General features: G+C 45.6%; 1 protein-coding gene across 1 annotated transcript in view; it reads right to left on the bottom strand.

The window, feature by feature from the left end:
- Positions 1–25,000, bottom strand: part of LOC135537430 (protein kinase C beta type-like) — a gene marked incomplete at its 5' end in the record, with an annotated part of 153,309 nt that overhangs the window by 6,711 nt on the left and 121,598 nt on the right. The window contains 8 exon segments of the mRNA XM_064963598.1: positions 6,784–6,786; positions 8,156–8,296; positions 15,570–15,582; positions 17,842–17,957; positions 18,624–18,671; positions 18,674–18,733; positions 21,686–21,824; positions 22,827–22,889. Of these exon segments, the coding sequence (XP_064819670.1) occupies positions 6,784–6,786; positions 8,156–8,296; positions 15,570–15,582; positions 17,842–17,957; positions 18,624–18,671; positions 18,674–18,733; positions 21,686–21,824; positions 22,827–22,889 (583 nt within the window).

Here is a 25,000-nt window from a genome sequence, read left to right on the forward strand (position 1 = left end):
GGCAGGCAGGCACACAACCATTGACCCTGCTGCGCTGCCGCTCGGCCTCGTGGGTAACGGGCCTTACTCAGTGGTGAACCCTGACCAGGCCACAATACGTGTTAAAGACAGAGTGCTTTGAGTGTGTTGTGAACCGTTGGTGTTTAGCAGAGGTACCGTGTGTTTGTGTGTGTGTGTGTATGTGTGTCTCTGTGTGTGTGTGTCTCTGTCTATGTGTGTGTGTGTGTGTGTGTGTGTTCCATCAGGGCTGAGAATTGAGGCGAGAGCTTTTCTCTGTCCTCACAGACCGTCCTGTCCACTACCATCAGCATCACAGTTCCTATGGCGACGGCAGGGGCACAAACACGCTGCATGATTACCCACGATGCTGCAGTGAGGAAAGGCTGTACAGGGGGGAACCATTCCAGCATTAAAGAGATCGAGGGATTAGAGGGAGTTAAAGAGCTAGAGGGGAGGGGAGAGAGAGGGGAAGATAGAGAGATAGAGGGGGAGGGAGAGAGAGAGGAAGATAGAGAGATAGAGGGGGAGGGAGAGAGAGACAGGAAGATAGAGAGATAGAGGGGGAGGGAGAGAGAGAGACAGGAAGATAGAGAGGGAGGAAGATAGAGGGGGAGGGGGGGAAGAGAGACAGGAAGAGAGAAAGATAGAGGGGGAGGGAGAGAGAGAGGGGAAGATAGAGAGATAGAGCGGGAGGAAGAGAGAGAGATAGAGGGGGAGGAAGAGAGAGAGGGGAAGATAGAGAGATAGAGGGGGAGGGGAGAGAAAGGAAGATAGAGAGATAGAGGGGGAGAGAGAGAGACAGGAAGATAGAGAGATAGAGGGGGAGGGAGAGAGAGAGGGGAAGATAGAGAGATAGAGGGGGAGGGGGAGAGAAAGGAAGATAGAGAGATAGAGGGGGAGAGAGAGAGACAGGAAGATAGAGAGATAGAGGGGGAGGGAGAGAGAGAGAGACAGGAAGATAGAGAGAGAGACAGGAAGATAGAGAGGGAGGAAGATAGAGGGGGAGGGGGGGAAGAGAGACAGGAAGAGAGAAAGATAGAGGGGGAGGGAGAGAGAGAGGGGAAGATAGAGAGATAGAGCGGGAGGAAGAGAGAGAGATAGAGGGGGAGGAAGAGAGAGAGGGGAAGATAGAGAGATAGAGGGGGAGGGGGAGAGAAAGGAAGATAGAGAGATAGAGGGGGAGAGAGAGAGACAGGAAGATAGAGAGATAGAGGGGGAGGGAGAGAGAGAGGGGAAGATAGAGAGATAGAGCGGGAGGAAGAGAGAGAGATAGAGGGGGAGGAAGAGAGAGAGGAAGATAGAGAGATAGAGGGGGAGGGGGAGAGAAAGGAAGATAGAGAGATAGAGGGGGAGAGAGAGAGACAGGAAGATAGAGAGATAGAGGGGGAGGAAGAGAGAGAGGAAGATAGAGAGATAGAGGGGGAGGAAGAGAGAGAGGAAGATAGAGAGATAGAGGGGGAGGGAGAGAGACAGGAAGATAGAGAGATAGAGGGGGAGGGAGAGAGAGAGACAGGAAGATAGAGAGATAGATGGGAGGGAGAGAGACAGGAAGATAGAGAGAGAGACAGGAAGATAGAGAGGGAGGAAGATAGAGGGGGAGGGAGAGAGAGAGGAAGATAGAGAGGGAGGAAGATAGAGGGGGAGGGGGGGAAGAGAGACAGGAAGAGAGAAAGATAGAGGGGGAGGGAGAGAGAGGGGAAGATAGAGAGATAGAGCGGGAGGAAGAGAGAGCGATAGAGGGGGAGGAAGAGAGAGAGGAAGATAGAGAGATAGAGGGGGAGGAAGAGAGAGAGGAAGATAGAGAGATAGAGGGGGAGGGAGAGAGACAGGAAGATAGAGAGATAGAGGGGGAGGAAGAGAGAGAGGAAGATAGAGAGATAGAGGGGGAGGGAGAGAGACAGGAAGATAGAGAGATAGATGGGGAGGGAGAGAGAGGAAGATAGAGAGATAGAGGGGGAGGGAGAGAGACAGGAAGATAGAGAGATAGAGGGGGAGGAAGAGAGAGAGGAAGATAGAGAGATAGAGGGGGAGGAAGAGAGAGAGGAAGATAGAGAGATAGAGGGGGAGGAAGAGAGAGAGGAAGATAGAGAGATAGAGGGGGAGGGGGAGAGAAAGGAAGATAGAGAGATAGAGGGGGAGAGAGAGAGACAGGAAGATAGAGAGATAGAGGGGGAGAGAGAGAGAGACATGAAGATAGAGAGATAGAGGGGGAGGAAGAGAGAGAGGAAGATAGAGAGATAGAGTGGGAGGAAGAGAGAGAGATAGATGGGGAGAGAGAGAGACAGGAAGATAGAGAGATAGAGGGGGAGGGAGAGAGAGACATGAAGATAGAGAGATAGAGGGGGAGGGAGAGAGAGACAGGAAGATAGAGAGATAGAGCGGGAGGAAGAGAGAGAGGAAGATAGAGAGATAGAGGGGGAGAGAGAGAGACAGGAAGATAGAGAGATAGAGGGGGAGGGAGAGAGAGAGAGACAGGAAGATAGAGACAAAGAGGGGGAGGAAGTTACCTAGGTTACCTAACCTATTGTCATTATGGGGTTGACAGAGAAGCTGTGAAACAAAGTTTGATTGGCTGAGTCATTGAAAAATCAGGAAATCAGATTTGTACGTGTTCATTTAAATCCTCATTTAAAAATTCACAACGGCCTATCAACGTGAAATATATTACGAATAATATTAGGGCTCGCCATGTACAGTTTGATACCTTAAAATAAATAAATAATGAAACAATTCATTTTTATTTGACTATTGTAACGCTAATGCTTTTAAAGAATATCTATCTGAAACATCTTCTGAACCATAGGACCTGCTGTATGTCCTGGGTGTCATTTTGTTCCTGCTGTATGTCCTGGGTGTCATTTTGTTCCTGCTGTATGTCCTGGGTGTCATTTTGTTCCTGCTGTATGTCCTGGGTGTCATTTTGTTCCTGCTGTATGTCCTGGGTGTCATTTTGTTCCTGCTGTATGTCCTGGGTGTCATTTTGTTCCTGCTGTATGTCCTGGGTGTCATTTTGTTCCTGCTGTATGTCCTAGGTGTCATTTTGTTCCTGCTGTATGTCCTGGGTGTCATTTTGTTCCTGCTGTATGTCCTGGGTGTCATTTTGTTCCTGCTGTATGTCCTGGGTGTCATTTTGTTCCTGCTGTATGTCCTGGGTGTCATTTTGTTCCTGCTGTATGTCCTGGGTGTCATTTTGTTCCTGCTGTATGTCCTGGGTGTCATTTTGTTCCTGCTGTATGTCCTGGGTGTCATTTTGTTCCTGCTGTATGTCCTGGGTGTCATTTTGTTCCTGCTGTATGTCCTGGGTGTCATTTTGTTCCTGCTGTATGTCCTGGGTGTCATTTTGTTCCTGCTGTATGTCCTGGGTGTCATTTTGTTCCTGCTGTATGTCCTGGGTGTCATTTTGTTCCTGCTGTATGTCCTGGGTGTCATTTTGTTCCTGCTGTATGTCCTGGGTGTCATTTTGTTCCTGCTGTATGTCCTAAGTGTAGTTTTGTTCCTGCTGTATTTCCTAAGTGTAATTTGTTAAGTAATTGTAAGATGCTTCTTTTAGTAAAAGATACCTTGGTCTCCTAAGTAAAAAAAAATAAAGGTGAACTCTCTCTCGCTCTCTTCTCCCTCTCTTTGTCGGTCTATTTCTCTCTCTCAGCAGGTAGCACAACTAAACAACAGGAGGTCTGACGTCTCTGACAGCTACAACAGAGGAAGAGAGAAAGGGAGAGACAAAGGGAAAGGGAGAAGGAGATAAAGATGAGGAGAGAGAGAGAGAGAGAGAGAGAGAGAGAGAGAGAGAGAGAGAGAGAGAGAGAGAGAGAGAGAGAAAAAAGAGAAAGGGAGAAGGAGCGAGAGAGAGAGAGAGAGAGAGAGAGAGAGAGAGAGAGAGAGAGAGAGAGAGACAGGGATGGAGGAAGAAGGTCTGGACTCATTAAGGCTCTGTTCTGACAGATCCTGCCTTCCAACCTTTTGATGGAAAAACAAGGTGGAGCTGAGACACACACTGGTCACACCAGTAAACAACAACAACAACAAGGTGGAACTGATACACACGCTGGTCACACCAGTAAACAACAACAACAAGGTGGTACTGATAAACACGCTGGTCACACCAGTAAACAACAACAGCAACAAGGTGGTACCGATAAACACGCTGGTCACACCAGTAAACAACAACAAGGTGTATCTGATACACACGCTGGTCACAACAGTAAACAACAACAGCAACAAGGTGGTACTGATAAACACGCTGGTCACACCAGTAAACAACAACAACAACAACAAGGTGGAACTGATACACACGCTGGTCACACCAGTAAACAACAACAACAACAAGGTGGAGCTGATACACACGCTGGTCACACCAGTAAACAACAACAACAAGGTGTATCTGATACACACGCTGGTCACACCAGTAAACAACAACAACAAGGTGGAGCTGATACACACGCTGGTCACACCAGTAAACAACAACAACAACAACAACAACAAGTTGGAGCTGATACACACGCTGGTCACACCAGTAAACAACAACAACAACAACAAGTTGGAGCTGATACACACGCTGGTCACACCAGTAAACAACAACAACAAGGTGGAGCTGATACACACGCTGGTCACACCAGTAAACAACAACAACAACAACAACAAGGTGGAACTGATACACACGCTGGTCACACAAGTAAACAACAACAACAACAAGGTGGAACTGATACACACGCTGGTCACACCAGTAAACAACAACAACAAGGTGGTACTGATAAACACGCTGGTCACACCAGTAAACAACAACAACACGGTGGAACTGATAAACACGCTGGTCACACCAGTAAACAACAACAACAAGGTGGTACTGATAAACACGCTGGTCACACCAGTAAACAACTACAACAAGTTGGAGCTGATAAACACGCTGGTCACACCAGTAAACAACAACAACAACAAGGTGGAACTGATACACACGCTGGTCACACCAGTAAACAACAATAACAACAAGGTGGTACTGATAAACACGCTGGTCACACCAGTAAACAACAACAACAAGTTGGAACTGATACACACGCTGGTCACACCAGTAAACAACAACAACAAGTTGGAGCTGATACACACGCTGGTCACACCAGAAAACAACAACAACAAGTTGGAACTGATACACACGCTGGTCACACCAGTAAACAACAACAACAACAAGGTGGAACTGATACACACGCTGGTCACACCAGTAAACAACAACAACAACAAGGTGGAACTGATACACACGCTGGTCACACCAGTAAACAACAACAACAACAAGGTGGAACTGATACACACGCTGGTCACACCAGTAAACAACAACAACAACAAGGTGGTACTGATAAACACGCTGGTCACACCAGTAAACAACAACAACAAGTTGGAGCTGATACACACGCTGGTCACACCAGTAAACAACAACAACAAGTTGGAGCTGATACACACGCTGGTCACACCAGTAAACAACAACAACAATGTGGAACTGATACACAAGCTGGTCACACCAGTAAACAACAACAACAAGTTGGAGCTGATACACACGCTGGTCACACCAGTAAACAACAACAACAACAAGGTGGAACTGATACACACGCTGGTCACATCAATAAACAACAACAACAACAACAAGGTGGTACTGATACACACGCTGGTCACACCAGTAAACAACAACAACAAGGTGGAACTGATACACACGCTGGTCTCACCAGTAAACAACAACAACAACAAGGTGGAGCTGATGCACACGCTGTTCACACCAGTAAACAACAACAACAACAAGGTGGAACTGATACACACGCTGGTCACACCAGTAAACAACAACAACAACAACAAGGTGGAACTGATACACATGCTGGTCACATCAGTAAACAACAACAACAACAAGGTGGAACTGATAAACACGCTGGTCACACCAGTAAACAACAACAACAACAAGGTGGTACTGATAAACACGCTGGTCACACCAGTAAACAACAACAAGGTGGAACTGATACACACGCTGGTCACACCAGTAAACAACAACAACAACAACAACAAGGTGGTACTGATAAACACGCTGGTCACACCAGTAAACAACAACAACAAGGTGGTACTGATAAACACGCTGGTCACACCAGTAAACAACAACAACAACAACAACAAGGTGGAACTGATAAACACGCTGGTCACACCGGTAAACTGCAGTTCTCCGTGAACATCCCTTTCACTCATACATTCGCAATAACCATCCTCACCACCATCACCACCATCATCACCATCATCATCATCACCACCACCATCACCATCATCACCACCATCACCATCATCACCACCATCACCACCATCACCATCATCATCACCACCATCACCACCATCATCACCACCACCATCACCATCATCACCACCATCACCACCATCACCATCATCATCACCACCATCACCACCATCATCACCACCACCATCACCATCATCACCACCATCACCACCACCATCATCATCATCATCACCATCATCACCACCATCATCACCACCATCACCATCACCATCACCATCATCATCACCATCATCACCATCACCACCATCATCACCATCATCATCACCATCATCATCACCATCACCACCACCATCATCACCACCATCACCACCATCACCATCATCATCCTCACCACCATCATCCTCACCACCATCATCATCACCACCATCCTCACCACCACCATCATCACCACCATCATCATCATCACCATCATCATCACCATCATCACCACCAATATCATCATTATAAACGTTGAACAAAAGGAGAACCCGCTGAAAGGATAGAAGGGGACAGAGAGAGACAGGGGTGGGGGGGTTAGAGGCTCCATAGAGAGAGACAGGGGTGGGGGGGGTTAGAGGCTCCATAGAGAGAGACAGGGGTGGGGGGGGGGTTAGAGGCTCCATAGAGAGAGACAGGGGTGGGGGGTTAGAGGCTCCATAGAGAGAGACAGGGGTGGGGGGGGGGGGGTTAGAGGCTCCATAGAGAGAGACAGGGGTGGGGTGGGGGGGGTTAGAGGCTCCATAGAGAGAGACAGGGGGGGGGGGGGGGGTTAGAGGCTCCACAGAGAGAGACAGGGGGGGGGGGGGGGGTTAGAGGCTCCATAGAGAGAGACAGGGGTGGGGGGGGTTAGAGGCTCCATAGAGAGAGACAGGGGTGGGGGGGGGGGGGGGTTAGAGGCTCCATAGAGAGAGACAGGGGTGGGGGGGGGGTTAGAGGCTCCATAGAGAGAGACAGGGGTGGGGGTGGGTTAGAGGCTCCATAGAGAGAGACAGGGGTGGGGGGGTTAGAGGCTCCATAGAGAGAGACAGGGGTGGGGGGGGTTAGAGGCTCCATAGAGAGAGACAGGGGTGGGGGGGGGGTTAGAGGCTCCATAGAGAGAGACAGGGGTGGGGGGGTTAGAGGCTCCACAGAGAGAGACGGGGTGGGGGGGGGTTAGAGGCTCCATAGAGAGAGACAGGGGTGGGGGGGTTAGAGGCTCCATAGAGAGAGACAGGGGTGGGGGGGTTAGAGGCTCCATAGAGAGAGACAGGGGTGGGGGGGGGTTAGAGGCTCCATAGAGAGAGACAGGGGGGGGGGGTTAGAGGCTCCACAGAGAGAGACGGGGTGGGGGGGGGTTAGAGGCTCCATAGAGAGAGACAGGGGTGGGGGGGGTTAGAGGCTCCACAGAGAGAGACAGGGGTGGGGGGGTTAGAGGCTCCATAGAGAGAGACAGGGGTGGGGGGGGTTAGAGGCTCCATAGAGAGAGACAGGGGTGGGGGGGGGTTAGAGGCTCCACAGAGAGAGACGGGGTGGGGGGGGGTTAGAGGCTCCATAGAGAGAGACGGGGTGGGGGGGTTAGAGGCTCCATAGAGAGAGACGGGGTGGGGGTGGTTAGAGGCTCCACAGAGAGAGACAGGGGTGGGGGGGGTTAGAGGCTCCATAGAGAGAGACAGGGGTGGGGGGGGTTAGAGGCTCCACAGAGAGAGACGGGGTGGGGGGGGGTTAGAGGCTCCATAGAGAGAGACAGGGGTGGGGGGGGTTAGAGGCTCCATAGAGAGAGACAGGGGTGGGGGGGGTTAGAGGCTCCATAGAGAGAGACAGTGGTGGGGGTGGGGGGGGGGTTAGAGGCTCCATAGAGAGAGACGGGGGGGAGAGACTCACAGCTTTGGGTTTGAATGGCGGTTGTACTTCCTTGTTCTCCACTTTGTCCCAGTCCATATAGCGGAAGAAGCCGTGGTCCCTGATGTCTCGCTCCCCCTCCGGACCACAGCCCAGACGCTTCCCAGGGTGCTTGGTCATCAACTAGGGACAGGGAGGGGGTTAGAGGTTAGAGACTCCATAGGGACAGGGAGGGGGTTAGAGGTTATAGACTCCATAGAGACAGGGAGGGGTTAGAGGTTATAGACTCCATAGAGACAGGGAGGGGGTGAGAGGTTAGAGGCCCCATAGAGACAGGGAGGGGGTTAGAGGTTCCATAGAGACAGGGAGGGGGTTAGAGGTTATAGACTCCATAGAGACAGGGAGGGGGTGAGAGGTTCCATAGAGACAGGGAGGGGGTTAGAGGTTATAGACTCCATAGAGACAGGGAGGGGGTTAGAGGTTATAGACTCCATAGAGACAGGGAGGGGGTGAGAGGTTAGAGGCCCCATAGGGACAGGGAGGGGTTAGAGGTTATAGACTCCATAGAGACAGGGAGGGGGTTAGAGGTTAGAGACTCCATAGAGACAGGGAGGGGGTTAGAGGTTAGAGGCCCCATAGGGACAGGGAGGGGGTTAGAAGTTATAGACTCCATAGAGACAGGGAGGGGGTTAGAAGTTATAGACTCCATAGAGACAGGGAGGGGGTTAGAGGTTATAGACTCCATAGAGACAGGGAGGGGGTTAGAGGTTATAGACTCCATAGAGACAGGGAGGGGTTAGAGGTTCCATAGAGACAGGGAGGGGGTTAGAGGTTCCATAGAGACAGGGAGGGGGTGAGAGGTTATAGACTCCATAGAGACAGGGAGGGGGTTAGAGGTTCCATAGAGACAGGGAGGGGGTGAGAGGTTATAGACTCCATAGAGACAGGGAGGGGGTGAGAGGTTAGAGGCCCCATAGAGACAGGGAGGGGGTTAGAGGTTAGAGGCCCCATAGAGACAGGGAGGGGGTGAGAGGTTATAGACTCCATAGGGACAGGGAGGGGGTGAGAGGTTAGAGACCCCATAGAGACAGGGAGGGGGTTAGAGGTTATAGACTCCATAGAGACAGGGAGGGGGTTAGAGGTTATAGACTCCATAGAGACAGGGAGGGGTTAGAGGTTATAGACTCCATAGAGACAGGGAGGGGTTAGAGGTTATAGACTCCATAGAGACAGGGAGGGGGTTAGAGGTTATAGACTCCATAGAGACAGGGAGGGGGTTAGAGGTTATAGACTCCATAGAGACAGGGAGGGGGTGAGAGGTTATAGACTCCATAGAGACAGGGAGGGGTTATAGACTCCATAGAGACAGGGAGGGGTTATAGACTCCATAGAGACAGGGAGGGGGTGAGAGGTTATAGACTCCATAGAGACAGTGAGGGGGTTAGAGGTTATAGACTCCATAGAGACAGGGAGGGGGTGAGAGGTTAGAGGCCCCATAGGGACAGGGAGGGGGTTAGAGGTTATAGACTCCATAGAGACAGGGAGGGGGTTAGAGGTTATAGACTCCATAGAGACAGGGAGGGGGTTAGAGGTTATAGACTCCATAGAGACAGGGAGGGGGTTAGAGGTTCCATAGAGACAGGGAGGGGGTTAGAGGTTAGAGGCCCCATAGAGACAGGGAGGGGGTTAGAGGTTAGAGGCCCCATAGAGACAGGGAGGGGGTTAGAGGTTAGAGGTTCCATAGAGACAGGGAGGGGGTTAGAGATTATAGACTCCATAGAGACAGGGAGGGGGTTAGAGGTTATAGACTCCATAGAGACAGGGAGGGGGTTAGAGACTCCATAGAGACAGGGAGGGGGTTAGAGGTTATAGACTCCATAGAGACAGGGAGGGGGTGAGAGGTTATAGACTCCATAGAGACAGGGAGGGGGTTAGAGGTTATAGACTCCATAGAGACAGGGAGGGGGTTAGAAGTTATAGGCTCCATAGGGACAGGGAGGGGTTAGAGGTTATAGACTCCATAGAGACAGGGAGGGGGTTAGAAGTTATAGGCTCCATAGGGACAGGGAGGGGTTAGAGGTTCCATAGAGACAGGGAGGGGGTTAGAAGTTATAGGCTCCATAGGGACAGGGAGGGGGTTAGAGGTTATAGACTCCATAGAGACAGGGAGGGGGTTAGAAGTTATAGGCTCCATAGGGACAGGGAGGGGTTAGAGGTTCCATAGAGACAGGGAGGGGGTCAGAGGCTCCATAGAGACAGGGAGGGGGTTAGAGGTTATAGACTCCATAGAGACAGGGAGGGGGTAAGAGGTTATAGGCTCCATAGGGACAGGGAGGGGTTAGAGGTTATAGCCTCCATAGAGACAGGGAGGGGGTTAGAGGTTATAGACTCCATAGAGACAGGGAGGGGTTAGAGGTTATAGACTCCATAGAGACAGGGAGGGGTTAGAGGTTAGAGACTCCATAGGGACAGGGAGGGGTTAGAGGTTATAGACTCCATAGAGACAGGGAGGGGGTTAGAGGTTATAGACTCCATAGAGACAGGGAGGGGGTTAGAGGTTATAGACTCCATAGAGACAGGGAGGGGGTTAGAAGTTATAGACTCCATAGAGACAGGGAGGGGGTTAGAGGTTATAGACTCCATAGAGACAGGGAGGGGTTAGAGGTTCCATAGAGACAGGGAGGGGTTATAGACTCCATAGAGACAGGGAGGGGGTGAGAGGTTAGAGGCCCCATAGGGACAGGGAGGGGGTTAGAGGTTATAGACTCCATAGAGACAGGGAGGGGGTTAGAGGTTATAGACTCCATAGAGACAGGGAGGGGGTTAGAGGTTCCATAGAGACAGGGAGGGGGTGAGAGGTTAGAGACTCCATAGAGACAGGGAGGGGTTAGAGGTTATAGACTCCATAGAGACAGGGAGGGGTTAGAGGTTATAGACTCCATAGGGACAGGGAGGGGTTAGAGGTTATAGACTCCATAGAGACAGGGAGGGGGTTAGAGGTTAGAGACTCCATAGAGACAGGGAGGGGTTAGAGGTTCCATAGAGACAGGGAGGGGGTTAGAGGTTATAGACTCCATAGAGACAGGGAGGGGGTTAGAGGTTCCATAGAGACAGGGAGGGGGTGAGAGGTTATAGACTCCATAGAGACAGGGAGGGGGTTAGAGGTTCCATAGAGACAGGGAGGGGGTTAGAGGTTATAGACTCCATAGAGACAGGGAGGGGTTAGAGGTTATAGACTCCATAGAGACAGGGAGGGGGTTAGAGGTTCCATAGAGACAGGGAGGGGGTTAGAGGTTATAGACTCCATAGAGACAGGGAGGGGTTAGAGGTTCCATAGAGACAGGGAGGGGTTAGAGGTTATAGACTCCATAGAGACAGGGAGGGGTTAGAGGTTATAGACTCCATAGAGACAGGGAGGGGGTTAAAGGTTCCATAGAGACAGGGAGGGGGTTAGAGGTTATAGACTCCATAGAGACAGGGAGGGGGTTAGAGGTTATAGACTCCATAGGGACAGGGAGGGGGTTAGAGGTTAGAGGTTCCATAGAGACAGGGAGGGGGTTAGAGGTTATAGACTCCATAGGGACAGGGAGGGGGTTAGAGGTTATAGACTCCATAGAGACAGGGAGGGGGTTAGAGGTTCCATAGAGACAGGGAGGGGGTGAGAGGTTAGAGGCCCCATAGGGACAGGGAGGGGGTTAGAGGTTATAGACTCCATAGAGACAGGGAGGGGGTTAGAGGTTATAGACTCCATAGAGACAGGGAGGGGGTTAGAGGTTCCATAGAGACAGGGAGGGGGTGAGAGGTTAGAGGCCCCATAGGGACAGGGAGGGGGTTAGAGGTTCCATAGAGACAGGGAGGGGGTTAGAGGTTAGAGTCTCCATAGGGACAGGGAGGTGGTTAGAGGTTAGAGGCTCCATAGGAACAGGGAGGGGGCTAAAGGTTAGAGGCTCCATAGAGACAGGGAGGGGGTTAGAGGTTAGAGGCTCCATAGAGCCAGGGAGGGGGTTAAAGGCTCCATCGGGACAGGGAGGGGGTTAGAGGCTCCATAGGGACAGGGAGAGAGTTAGAGGGTAGAGGCTCCATAGGGACAGGGAGGGGGTTAGAGGTTAGAGGATCCATAGGGACAGGGAGGGGGTTAGAGGCTCCATAGGGACAGGGAGGGGAATAGAGATTCCATAGAGACAGGGAGGGTGTTAGAGATTAGAGGCTCCATAGAGACAGGGAGGCAGTTAGAGGCTCCATAGGGACAGGGAGGGGGTTAGAGTTTAGAGGCTCCATAGAGACAGGGAGGGGAATAGAGGTTAGAGGTTCCATAGAGACAGGGAGGCGTTAGAGATTAGAGGCTCCATAGAGACAGATAACACAGGGGGTTAGATAAAGACATAGAACCAGAGAATACACCCCCACTCCCTACCCACTTCCCTACCTACTCCATACCCCCACAGACTCTGAGATGAACGAGATGGACAGAATACACAGTACTTTATATAGAACCAGATAACACAGTACTTTACATAGAACCAGATGGACAGAATACACAGTACTTCATATAGAACCAGATAACACAGTACTTTACATAGAAACTGATAACACAATACTTTACATAGAACCAGATAACACAGTACTTTACATAGAACCATAACACAGTACTTTATATAGAACCAGATAACACAGTACTTTACATAGAACCAGATAACACAGTACTTTACATAGAACCAGATGGATAGATAACACAGTACTTTACATAGAACCAGATAACACAGTACTTTACATAGAACCAGATAACACAGTACTTTACATAGAACCAGATAACACAGTACTTTACATAGAACCAGATAACACAGTACTTTACATAGAACCAGATAACACAGTACTTTACATAGAACAGATAACACAGTATACATAGAACCAGATAACACAGTACTTTACATAGAACCAGATGGACAGAATACACAGTACTTTACATAGAACCAGATGGACAGAATACACAGTACTTTACATAGAACCAGATAACACAGTACTTTACATAAAACCAGAATACACAGTACTTTATATAGAACCAGATAACACAGTACTTTACATAGAACCAGATAACACAGTACTTCACATAGAACCAGATAACACAGTACTTTACATAGAACCAGATATCACAGTACTTTACATAGAACCAGATGGACAGAATACACAGTACTTTACATAGAACCAGATAACACAGTACTTTATATAGAACCAGATGGACAGATAACACAGTACTTTATATAGAACCAGATAACACAGTACTTTACATAGAACCAGATAACACAATACTTTACATAGAACCAGATAACACAGTACTTTACATAGAACCAAATAACACAGTACTTTATATAGAACCAGATGGATAGATAACACAGTACTTTACATAGAACCAGATAACACAATACTTTACATAGAACCAGATAACACAATACTTTACATAGAACCAGATAACACAGTACTTTACATAGAACCAGATAACACAGTACTTTATATAGAACCAGATAACACAGTACTTTACATATAACCAGATAACACAGTACTTTACATAGAACCAGATGGACAGAATACACAGTACTTTACATAGAACCAGATAACACAGTACTTTACATAAAACCAGAATACACAGTACTTTACATAGAACCAGATAACACAGTACTTTATATAGAACCAGATAACACAATACTTTACATAGAACCAGATAACACAGTACTTCACATAGAACCAGATAACACAGTACTTTACATAGAACCAGATAACACAATACTTTACATAGAACCAGATAACACAGTACTTTACATAGAACCAGATAACACAGTACTTTATATAGAACCAGATAACACAATACTTTACATAGAACCAGATAACACAGTACTTCACATAGAACCAGATAACACAGTACTTTACATAGAACCAGATAACACAATACTTTACATAGAACCAGATAACACAATACTTTACATAGAACCAGATAACCCAGTACTTTACATAGAACCAGATAACACAATACTTTACATAGAACCAGATAACACAGTACTTTACATAGAACCAGATAACACAGTACTTTATATAGAACCAGATAACACAATACTTTACATAGAACCAGATAACACAATACTTTACATAGAACCAGATAACACATTACTTTACATAGAACCAGATAACACAGTACTTTACATAGAACCAGATAACACAGTACTTTACATAGAACCAGATAACACAGTACTTTACATAGAACCAGATAACACAGTACTTTACATAGAACCAGATAACACAATACTTTACATAGAACCAGATAACACAGTACTTTCAAAGAACAGATAACACAGTACTTTACATAGAACCAGATAACACAGTACTTTACATAGAACCAGATAACACAGTACTTAGAACCAGATACACAGTATAGACCAGATAACACAGTACTTTACATAGAACCAGATGGACAGATAACAGTACTTTATATAGAACCAGATAACACAGTACTTTACATAGAACCAGATAACACAGTACTTTACATAGAACCAGATAACACAATACTTTACATAGAACCAGATAACAGTACAGAACCATATAACACAATACTTTACATAGAACCAGATAACACATTACTTTACATAGAACCAGATAACACAGTACTTTATAGAACCAGATAGATAACAGTACTTTATATAGAACCAGATAACACAGTACTTTACATAGAACCAGATAACACAGTAACATAGAACCAGATAACACAACCTCTCTACTTTACATAGAACCAGATAACACAGTACTTTCCATTTTAGAACCATATAACACAGTACTTTACATAGAACCAGATAACACAGTACTTTACATAGAACCAGATAACACAGTACTTTGTTTAGAACCAGATAAACAATAATAGAACCAGATAACACAGTACTTTCCAAAGAACCATATAACACAGTACTTTACATAGAACCAGATAACACAGTACTTTACATAGAACCAGATAACACAGTACTTTACATAGAACCAGATAACACAGTACTTTATATAGAACCAGATAACACAGTACTTTACATAGAACCAGATAACACAGTACTTTACATAGAACCAGATGGACAGAATACACAGTACTTTACATAGAACCAGATAACACAGTACTTTACATAAAACCAGAATACACAGTACTTTCCTCCTCCTTAGAACCAGATAACACAGTACTTTCTCTATAGAACCAGATAACACAATACTTTACTAGAACCAGATAACACAGTATTCACTAGAACCAGATAACACAGTCCCCCTTTACATAGAACCAGATAACACAATCCCTCTCTTTACATAGAACCAGATAACGGAACAAGACTTTATCAATTAAGTTACTAGATAACCCAGTACCCCTTTAGATAGAACCAGATAACATAATACTTTACATGAGCTCCAGATGGACTGGAACAATACTCGTCCTCACCATCGAAGGGAGGCTAGAACCAGATAACAGAGGATTACTTTACATAGAGATAACAGAGGGAGAACAGGACAGAGGGAGGAGGACAGGACAGAGGGAGGAGGGGAGATAAGGGGGGGGAGTACATAGGGAGGAGGGGAGAACCAGGGAGGAGGGGAGGACAGGACAGAGGGAGGAGGATAGAACCAGATAACACAGGACAGAGGGATAGAACAGATAGGACAGGACAGTACAGGACAGAGGGAACCAGATATCCACAGTAAATTTATTAAGGATAACACAGTACTTTACATAGAACCAGATAACACAGTACTTTACATAGAACCAGATAACACAGTACACATAGAACCACATAACACAGTACTTTACACAGAACCAGATAACACACACACACACCTACCTGTAGAGCCAGATCTCATACAGCAGAACTACAAAGGCCCAGATAACTGACTTCCCATAGAACCAGATAACACAGATCTGGAGGATAACACAGTACTTTAGGAGGGAGGGGGGAGAGGGAGAGGAGAGGACACAGAGGGGACTTAGAACCAGATGGAGAGGAGGGAGAGGGATGTTCTGAGGGAGATAGGAGGAGAGAGGGAGGGAGGGGGGAGGGAGAGGGAGGAGGAGGAGGGGAGAGAGGGAGGGGGAGGGGAGGGGAGGGGGGGGAGGGGGAGGGAGGGGGAGGGGGGGGGGGGGGGAGGGGAGATGAGGATAGAATAACATAATAGATTAGAAGAGAGGAGAATAGGATAGGAGAGGAGAATAGAGAGAGGATATAAGAGGGAGAGGAGAGAGAGGAGAGAGAAGAGATTATAATATAATAGAATAGAGGAGAATGAAATAGAGAAGTAGAATAGAGGGAGTGGAATAGAGGGAGGAGTATAATAAGATAGCATAAAGTAGTCTGGCTGGCGTAAAGAATATGCCATTTCCTCCCCTTTATGTTCTGAGAGCCCCCACTGGATTATCAATGGAATGAGTAGGCTTCTATTTAATATATCTTCAATCCCCCTGTGAATAGAGTAGATTAGAATATAGAGTAGAATAGAGTAAAAAAGAGTAGAATATTGTAGAATGTGTGTGTGGAATTGTGTAAAGTAGAATATGAGTAGAATGTGTAGAATGTGTAGAATGTGTGAATATAGTAGAATAGAGTGTGTGGAATGTGTGTGTAATGTGTGTAGTGTGTGAATAAAGTGGTTACTGAAGGGTAACGGTAGTAGGACGAGACTGAGGTATGGTTTGATTGAGCAGGGATGGAATCTGAATTTGCTGGATAACTGAAAAGTGTGAATGTAATAGAGTGTGTGTGTGAATGTGTAGAATATAGAGTAGTAGAATGTAGTGTGTGGTGTGTGTAGAGTAGAATGGAACAGTGTGAGTGTGTGTGTGTGTGTGTGTGTGTGTGTGTGTGTGTGTGTGTGTGTGAAAATGTGTGTATGTGTGTAATAGAGTAGATGGATAAACAGAGAATAAGGAAGACTATAATTTGTTTGATTTGTCTTATCTTCAGAACGAACACTGCAGAAGGACAGAGGAGAGGAGAATACTGCATTTCATTATCCAACCTCCTCCCCCTCATTTCCTCCAGCAGCTAGCTAAGCCCTAGCTAACATCCCTCCCTAGCACTGTAGAAACTATTACACCTCCGATTAGCGTAGTGTCCCTACATAGTTGTCTTCCTCCGTATCCAAGATAATTGTGCAGTTTAGAGTGTGTAGACCCTTATCTTAAACCGAGGTTAGCTAGCCAGCTATTTGTCGTCCTAACGTAGGAAATGCTGCTAGCTAGCCCCAACATCCCGAATTGAACTCCAACTACCCGGTCAACATTTCCTCCACAGGTAGTATCACATTTTTCATTTCACTTCATTACAGTACAACGGTTTGATTTGTGTGATCGTAGCTCCAGCTACATCCTCCTATCTAAGACAATTGTGTAGTCTCGATTTTCTAGGTTAGCTGGCCCTTTCGGTCTTTCCCTCCCCAACCTCCTCCCCCACGGTTTGTTTTGTTTGATCGTAGCTCTTTCCTCCTCCTTTCTTTCTCTCTCTCTATTTCCTCCTTTCTCTCTCCCTCCCCAACCTCCTCCCCCAGCTATTTCCTCCTTAACTCTAGCCCTCCCAACCTCCTCCCCCTTCTTACCGGTTTGTTTTGTTTGATCGTCTCTCTCCCTCTCTTTCCACCTCCCCAAATTGCAGTGAAACGGAAGACAAACAGACTTTATCAATTAAGTTACTCCAGGAGTACTGTTTTCATTTCAATCATTTTGCAGATGGCGACAGCCTCTGAACTTGGACATAGACTTGTCATTCCAATCTCCTTTGGAGACGTGATGCTCCATGATGGACTGGAACATCTCATCCTCGTCCTCACCATCGAAGGGAGGCTAGGACGGAGGGGGGACCCTAATCTGGTGGTCCCAGGGAAGTACAGAGGAGTTCCTGGGGAGGACTCTGGGACTGGGGAGGACAGGACAGAGGGAGGAGGACAGGACAGAGGGCCTCCCTCCAGGACTTCCTGGACAGAGGGGGACATGGATCACCACAGATAGGGAACACTGAGGGGTCCGAGTGACTCGCACACCCGAGAGCTTCTGGTCAGGGGGAGGGAGGAGGGGATCCTCATCTCTCCCAAGTGGTCATTCTCTCTCTCTCCCCTTACCCATCTAGATCGCCTCCTTTGAATTCCATGCTGTCACAGTTAGAGGACAGAGGGAGGCTTAAGGGGAGGACAGGACAGAGGGAGGTTCCCTCGGAGGAGGACAGAGGGAGCTTGAGGACTTGATAAGCTCCTTTCCTGAGGGAGGGGAGGACAGGACAGAGGGAGGAGGGGAGGACTCAGAGGCCTCCTTCTTTCCACTCTCCTCTTTTGACCTCATTGGTTAATATCACACAGGTACGCTCGACCTCATCTTTACTAGATGCTGTTCTTCCACTAACACACACAACTCACACACACAACTCCACCACTACCTTGTATCCACACACACACACATCACACACACACACACACCACACACACGGACACACACCACCCAACCACACACACACACACACCTACCTCTTCCAGCCAGCATCTCATACAGCAGAACTCCAACCTTTCTCCTGAGTCTGCCTCCCACCAGTCCACTGACTTCCCATAGGGCTGGTATGTCCCAATGATCTGGAGGTGAGGAGATGGCTCGAGGGGGGGCGAGAGGAGAGGGAGAGGGAGAGGAGAGGGGCAGGGCGGGGATGGAGGGGAGGGAGGGGAGAGGAGGGGGGAGGAGGAGGGGAGGGGGAGGAGAGGAGAGGAGCGGACCTGGATCCCTTCACTCCCTCCTCTCTACATTTTCCTCCTCTGTCTCTGCTGCTAAAGCCACTTTCTACCAGGATATAAATTAACATAATAGATTAAAGAGAGTACGATAGAATAGCATTTAATAGAATAGAGTAGAATATGAAAAGAATAGAAGAGAGCAGAATAGAGTAGAAGAGATTATAATATAATAGAATAGAGTAGAATGAAATAGAGTAAAGTAGAATAGAGTAGAGTGGAATAGAGTAGAGTATAATATAGAGTAGAATAAAGTAGAATACAATACAGGAGAGAAGAATATAATAAAATAGAGTAGAGTAGAATATCCGAGTAGAATAGAGTAGAATATAGTAGAATCCGATGTACAAGTAGAATATAGTAAAATATAGTAGAATAGAGTAGAATGGAATAGAGTAGATTAGAATATAGAGTAGAATAGAGTAAAAAGAGTAGAATATAGTAGAATAGAGTCTGTATGTGGAATTGAGTAAAGTAGAATATAGAGTAGAATAGAGTAGAATCGAGTAGAATAGATAGAGTGGAATTGAGTCAGATAATATAGAGTAGAATAAAATAGAGTAGAGTGGATTAGAATATAGGTAGAATACCAGGTAGCGTGGATTAGAGTAAAGTATAATATAGAGTAGAATAGAGTAGAATAAAATAGAGTAGAATAGAATAGAGTAAAAAATAGTAGAATCTGTTGAGTATAGTACAATAGGTCTCTCCATCATTGGAATAGAGGAGAATATAATATCTGAGTAGAAAAGTGCAGAATATAATAGAGTTGAATATAGTAGAATAGAGTAGAACCTAGAATATAGAGTAGAATAGAGAAGGATAGAGTAGAATGGAACAGAGTTGACAGAATATTGTGTATAATACAGTAGAATAAAATAGAGTAGAATATAATAGAGTAGAATAAAATAGAGAAGAGTATAATAGAGTTCATGAATATAACATAATAGAGTACAGTATAGAGTATAATAGAAGAAAATAATCCAGGCATGTCATCTAGTCTGGATTATAAGAGTAGAATATAATCCAGAACCGTCGCCGTTCTCTCAGACCCTGATAACTGGCTTCCAGAAGCTCGCATCCGCTACAAGACCATGGTGCTTGCCTACGGAGAATAATAGAACGGCAAGTATAATCCAGGCTCTGAATCAGGCCCTACACCCAAGCAAGGGCACTAGCGTTCATCCATAATAGGCCATGCTCGCCGTATACCATTGAGGAAGTACAGTTCCCGCTCAGCCCAGTCAAAACTGTTCGCTGCTCTGGCCCCCCAATGGTGGAACAAATAATCACGACGCCAGGACAGCGGAGTCAATCACTATCCGGAGAAAATAGAAAACCTCTTCAAGGAATATAGGATAAGATAAGTATTCTAGATTAATGATTTAGATGCACTATTGTAAAGTGGCTGTTCCACTGGATGTCAGAAGGTGAAAATAATTTGTAAGAGTATCTGGATAAGAGCGTCTGCTAAATGACTTAAATGTAAATGTAAATGTATAATAGAGTAGAGTATAGAGTATAATAGAGTAGAGTAGAATATAAATGGAGAATAGAGTATAATAGAGTAGAATATAATAGAATGTAATAGAGTACAATAGAGTAGAGTAGAATATAATAGGATATAGAGTATAACAGATTAGAGTAGAATACAATAGAGTATAGAGTATAATTGAGTAGAGTAGAATATAATCGATTATGATAGAGTAGAGTAGAATATAATAGAGTATAACAGAGTATAACAGAGTAGAGTAAAATATAATAGAGTACAGAGTATAATAGAGTAGAGAAGAATATAATAGAGTGTAGAGTATAATAGAGTAGAGTAGAATATAATAGCAAATAGAATATAATATTGTAGAGTATAATATAATGGAGAATAGAGAATAATAGAGTAGAATATAATAGAGTATGATAGAGTAGAGTAGAATATAATAGAGTATAACAGAGTAGAGTAGAATGTAAGAGTACAATAGAGTAGAGTAGAATATAATAGCAAATAGAATATAATATTGTAGAGTATAATATAATGGAGAATAGAGAATAATAGAGTAGAATATAATAGAGTATGATAGAGTAGAGTAGAATATAATAGAGTATGATAGAGTAGAGTAGAATATAATAGAGTATAACAGAGTAGAGTAGAATGTAAGAGTACAATAGAGTAGAGTAGAATATAATAGAGTATAACAGAGTAGAGTAGAATTTAAAAGAGTACAATTGAGTAGAGTAGAATATAATAGAGTATAGAGTATAACAGAGTAGAGTAGAATATAACAGAGAATAGAGTATAATAGAGTAAAGAAGAATATAATGGAGAATATAGTAGACTATAATACAGTATAATAGAGTAGAGTAGAATATAATAGAGTATGATAGAGGTGAGTAGAACCTGGTCTAGACATCATGTTAGGTGAGCCTAGTCTAGACAGCATGATAGGTGAACCTGCACTGACCATAACACACTGTCTACAGCACTACGAGTGTGTGTGAGTATCGCTCCTGAGGTGCGTGTGTGTGTGTGTGTGTGTGTGTGTGTGTGTGTGTGTGTGTGTGTGTGTGTGTGTGTGTGTGTGTGTGTGTGTGTGTGTGTGTGTGTGTGTGTGTGTGTGTGTGTGTGTTGTCTCTCTCACACAGTAGGTGTTAACACTAGGAACTGAACCATCTGTCTCTCCTGTCAAACTAACGTGTGATACATAAACAACTTAATTACACACACACACACACACACACACACACACACACACACACACACACACACACACACACACACACACACACACACACACACACACACACCTCAGGAGCGATGTAGTCTGGGGTCCCACAGAAGGTCTTGGTGGTGACACCGTCTAACATGTTCTCTTTGCACATCCCAAAGTCAGCGATCTTAATGTGGCCTTCTGCATCCAGCATCACGTTGTCCAGCTTCAGATCCCTAGGAGAGGCACACAGAGACAGACTATCTTAATGTGTCCCTCAGCATGACGTTGTCCAGCTTCAGATCTCTACAGGAGACGAGACACAGAGACAGACTAGACTCTCAGACAGAGGGGTACGATCCCTACAGGACACAAGAGACACACAGACAGACTATCTTAATGTGTCCCTCAGCATCACGTTGTCCAGCTTCAGATCTCTACAGGAGACGAGACACAGAGACAGACTAGACTCTCAGACAGAAGGGTACAGTACTGTTCACGGGGGTACAAAAATATCCAAATTACAACCAGACAATAGCGATCCCATTAGTTCCTGCCAAGACTGATAAATATCTTTGTCTGAGATGATGTTGTGATGAATATCTCTGTCTGAGATGATGTTGTGATGAATATCTCTGTCTGAGATGATGTTGTGATGAATATCTCTGTCTGAGATGATGTTGTGATGAATATCTCTGTCTGAGATGATGTTGTGATGAATATCTCTGTCAGAGATGATGTTGTGATGAATATCTCTGTCTGAGATGATGTTGTGATGAATATCTCTGTCTGAGATGATGTTGTGATGAATATCTTTGTCTGAGATGATGTTGTGATGAATATCTCTGTCTGAGATGATGTTGTGATGAATATCTCTGTCTGAGATGATGTTGTGATGAATATCTCTGTCTGAGATGATGTTGTGATGAATATCTCTGTCTGAGATGATGTTGTGATGAATATCTCTGTCTGAGATGATGTTGTGATGAATATCTCTGTCTGAGATGATGTTGTGATGAATATCTCTGTCTGAGATGATGTTGTGATGAATATCTCTGTCTGAGATGATGTTGTGATGAATATCTCTGTCTGAGATGATGTTGTGATGAATATCTCTGTCTGAGATGATGTTGTGATGAATATCTTTGTCTGAGATGATGTTGTGATGAATATCTCTGTCTGAGATGATGTTGTGATGAATATCTCTGTCTGAGATGATGTTGTGACGAAAGACTCACCTGTAAATGATTCCTTTCAGATGAAGGAAGAACAAACCTATGGCAATCTCTGCTGCATAGAACCTGAGAGAGGAGAGGAGGGGAGAGGAGAGGAGAGGAGAGGAGAGGAGAGGAGAGGAGAGGAGAGGAGAGGAGAGGAGAGGAGAGGAGAGGAGAGGAAAGGAGAGGAGAGGAATAAAGGTGTGTCTTGCAGTATATCTGATAAGATCAACAGGACGTAGCAAACATGTCCGTGTTCGAACGGCCCAATCACATATCGACCCCCTCAAACCTACTCTCAAAGAGAGAGCTGAGGAGAAGCCGAAATAATACCATATCCTTCCCCAAGTCACACCACGGCCGAAAAACACATCTGGACAAGAGGAACGCCTACGTGACAATGCCGTTCATGGACTACCGTTCAAAGCATTCAACACTACTGTTCCCTCCGAGGTCGACACCAAGCTCAGAGCCCTGGGTCCTTGGACATCACCCCCCTGCAACTGGATCCTGGACTTCCTGACAGGGAGTGAGGACCCTGTTCAGCAACGACCGCGTGGCTTCGCACCGACAACCATCATCCAAGCTTGCTGCCGACACCGCGTTTGTAAGGAACCTGATAACCAACGAAGACGAGTCAACCTATAAGGAGGGTAGGTAAGTGAACTGGCATTGTGTTGTCGTCTTGGCAGCAACCTCTACCCTCGACGACAGCAAAACAAAAGGAGGAAGCGGGAAGCGGGAGGGAGGGAACATGCCGCGATCCACATCAACGGGACTGTATTAGAGAGAGAGTCACGGGTTTTAGAGTTCCTCGGCGTTCCCACATCACAGAGGACTCGTCATTCATCAACAACACCACCACTCTTGTCAAGAGGCAACAGCGTCTCTACTTCCTAAAGCGGCTGAAGAAAATTTGGCACGCCGCCCCGGGTCATCTCCAAATACTACCGTTGCACCATCGAGAGCATCCTGACCGGTTACATCACTGCCTTAGAATACGTGGACAACTACAAATACCTAGATGTCTGGTTAGACTGTAAACTCTCCTTCCAGACTCACATTAAACATCTTCAATCCAAAATTAAAACTAGAATCGGCTTCCTATTTCGCAACAAAGCCTCCTTCACTCATGCTGCCAAACATACCCTTGTGAAACTGACTATCCTACCGATCCTCGACTTCGGCAATGTAATTTACAAAATAGCCTCCAACACTCTACTCAGCAAATTGGATGCAGTCTATCACAGTGCCATCCGTTTTATCACCAAAGCCCCATATACTACCCACCACTGCAACTTGTATGCTCTCGTTGGCTTGTCCTCGCTACATACAGTATTCGTCGCCAGACCCACTGGCTCCAGGTCATCTATAAGTCTATGCTAGGTAAAGCTCCGCCTTATCTCAGCTCACTGGTCACCATAGCAACACCCACCCGTAGCACGCGCTCCAGCAGGTATATTTCACTGGTCATCCCCAAACCAACACCTCCTTTGGCCGCCTTTCCTTCAAGTTCTCTGCTGCCAATGACTGGAACGAATTGCAAAAAATTGATGAAGTTGGAGACTTATATCTCCCTCACTAACTTTAAACATCAGCTATTTGATCAGCTAACCAATTGCTGCAGCTGTACACAGCCCATCTGTAAATAGCGCATCCAACTACCTCATCCCCATATTGTTTCTATTTACTTTCCTGCTCTTTTGCATACCATTATTTCTACCTGCACACCATCACCTGCTCATTTATCACTCCAGTGTTAATCTGCTAAATTGTAATTACTTTGCAACTATGGCCTATTTATTGCCTTACCTCCTCATGCCTTCTGCACACACTGTATATAGACTTTCTTTCTGTTGTGTTATTGACTGTACATGTTTATGTGTAAACTCTGTGTTGTTTGTTTCACACTGCTTTGCTTTATCTTGGTCTGGGTCACAGTTGTAAATAAGATTTGTTCTCAACTAGCCTACCTGGTTAAATAAAATGTGAAATAAAAAAATTATTTGATATTATTAGAAATTAAATATATATTTTTTTTACATATTATTAGATATTTTTGATATTATTAGATATGAGATGTTATTAGATATTATTAGATAGTAGATATGATTAGATATGAGATATTATTAGATATTATTAGATATTATTAGACATTAGACATGATTAGATATTAGATAAAATTAGATATTAGA

This window comes from Oncorhynchus masou, unplaced genomic scaffold (genome assembly GCF_036934945.1).
Source record: "Oncorhynchus masou masou isolate Uvic2021 unplaced genomic scaffold, UVic_Omas_1.1 unplaced_scaffold_776, whole genome shotgun sequence".
NCBI lineage: Eukaryota > Metazoa > Chordata > Actinopteri > Salmoniformes > Salmonidae > Oncorhynchus > Oncorhynchus masou.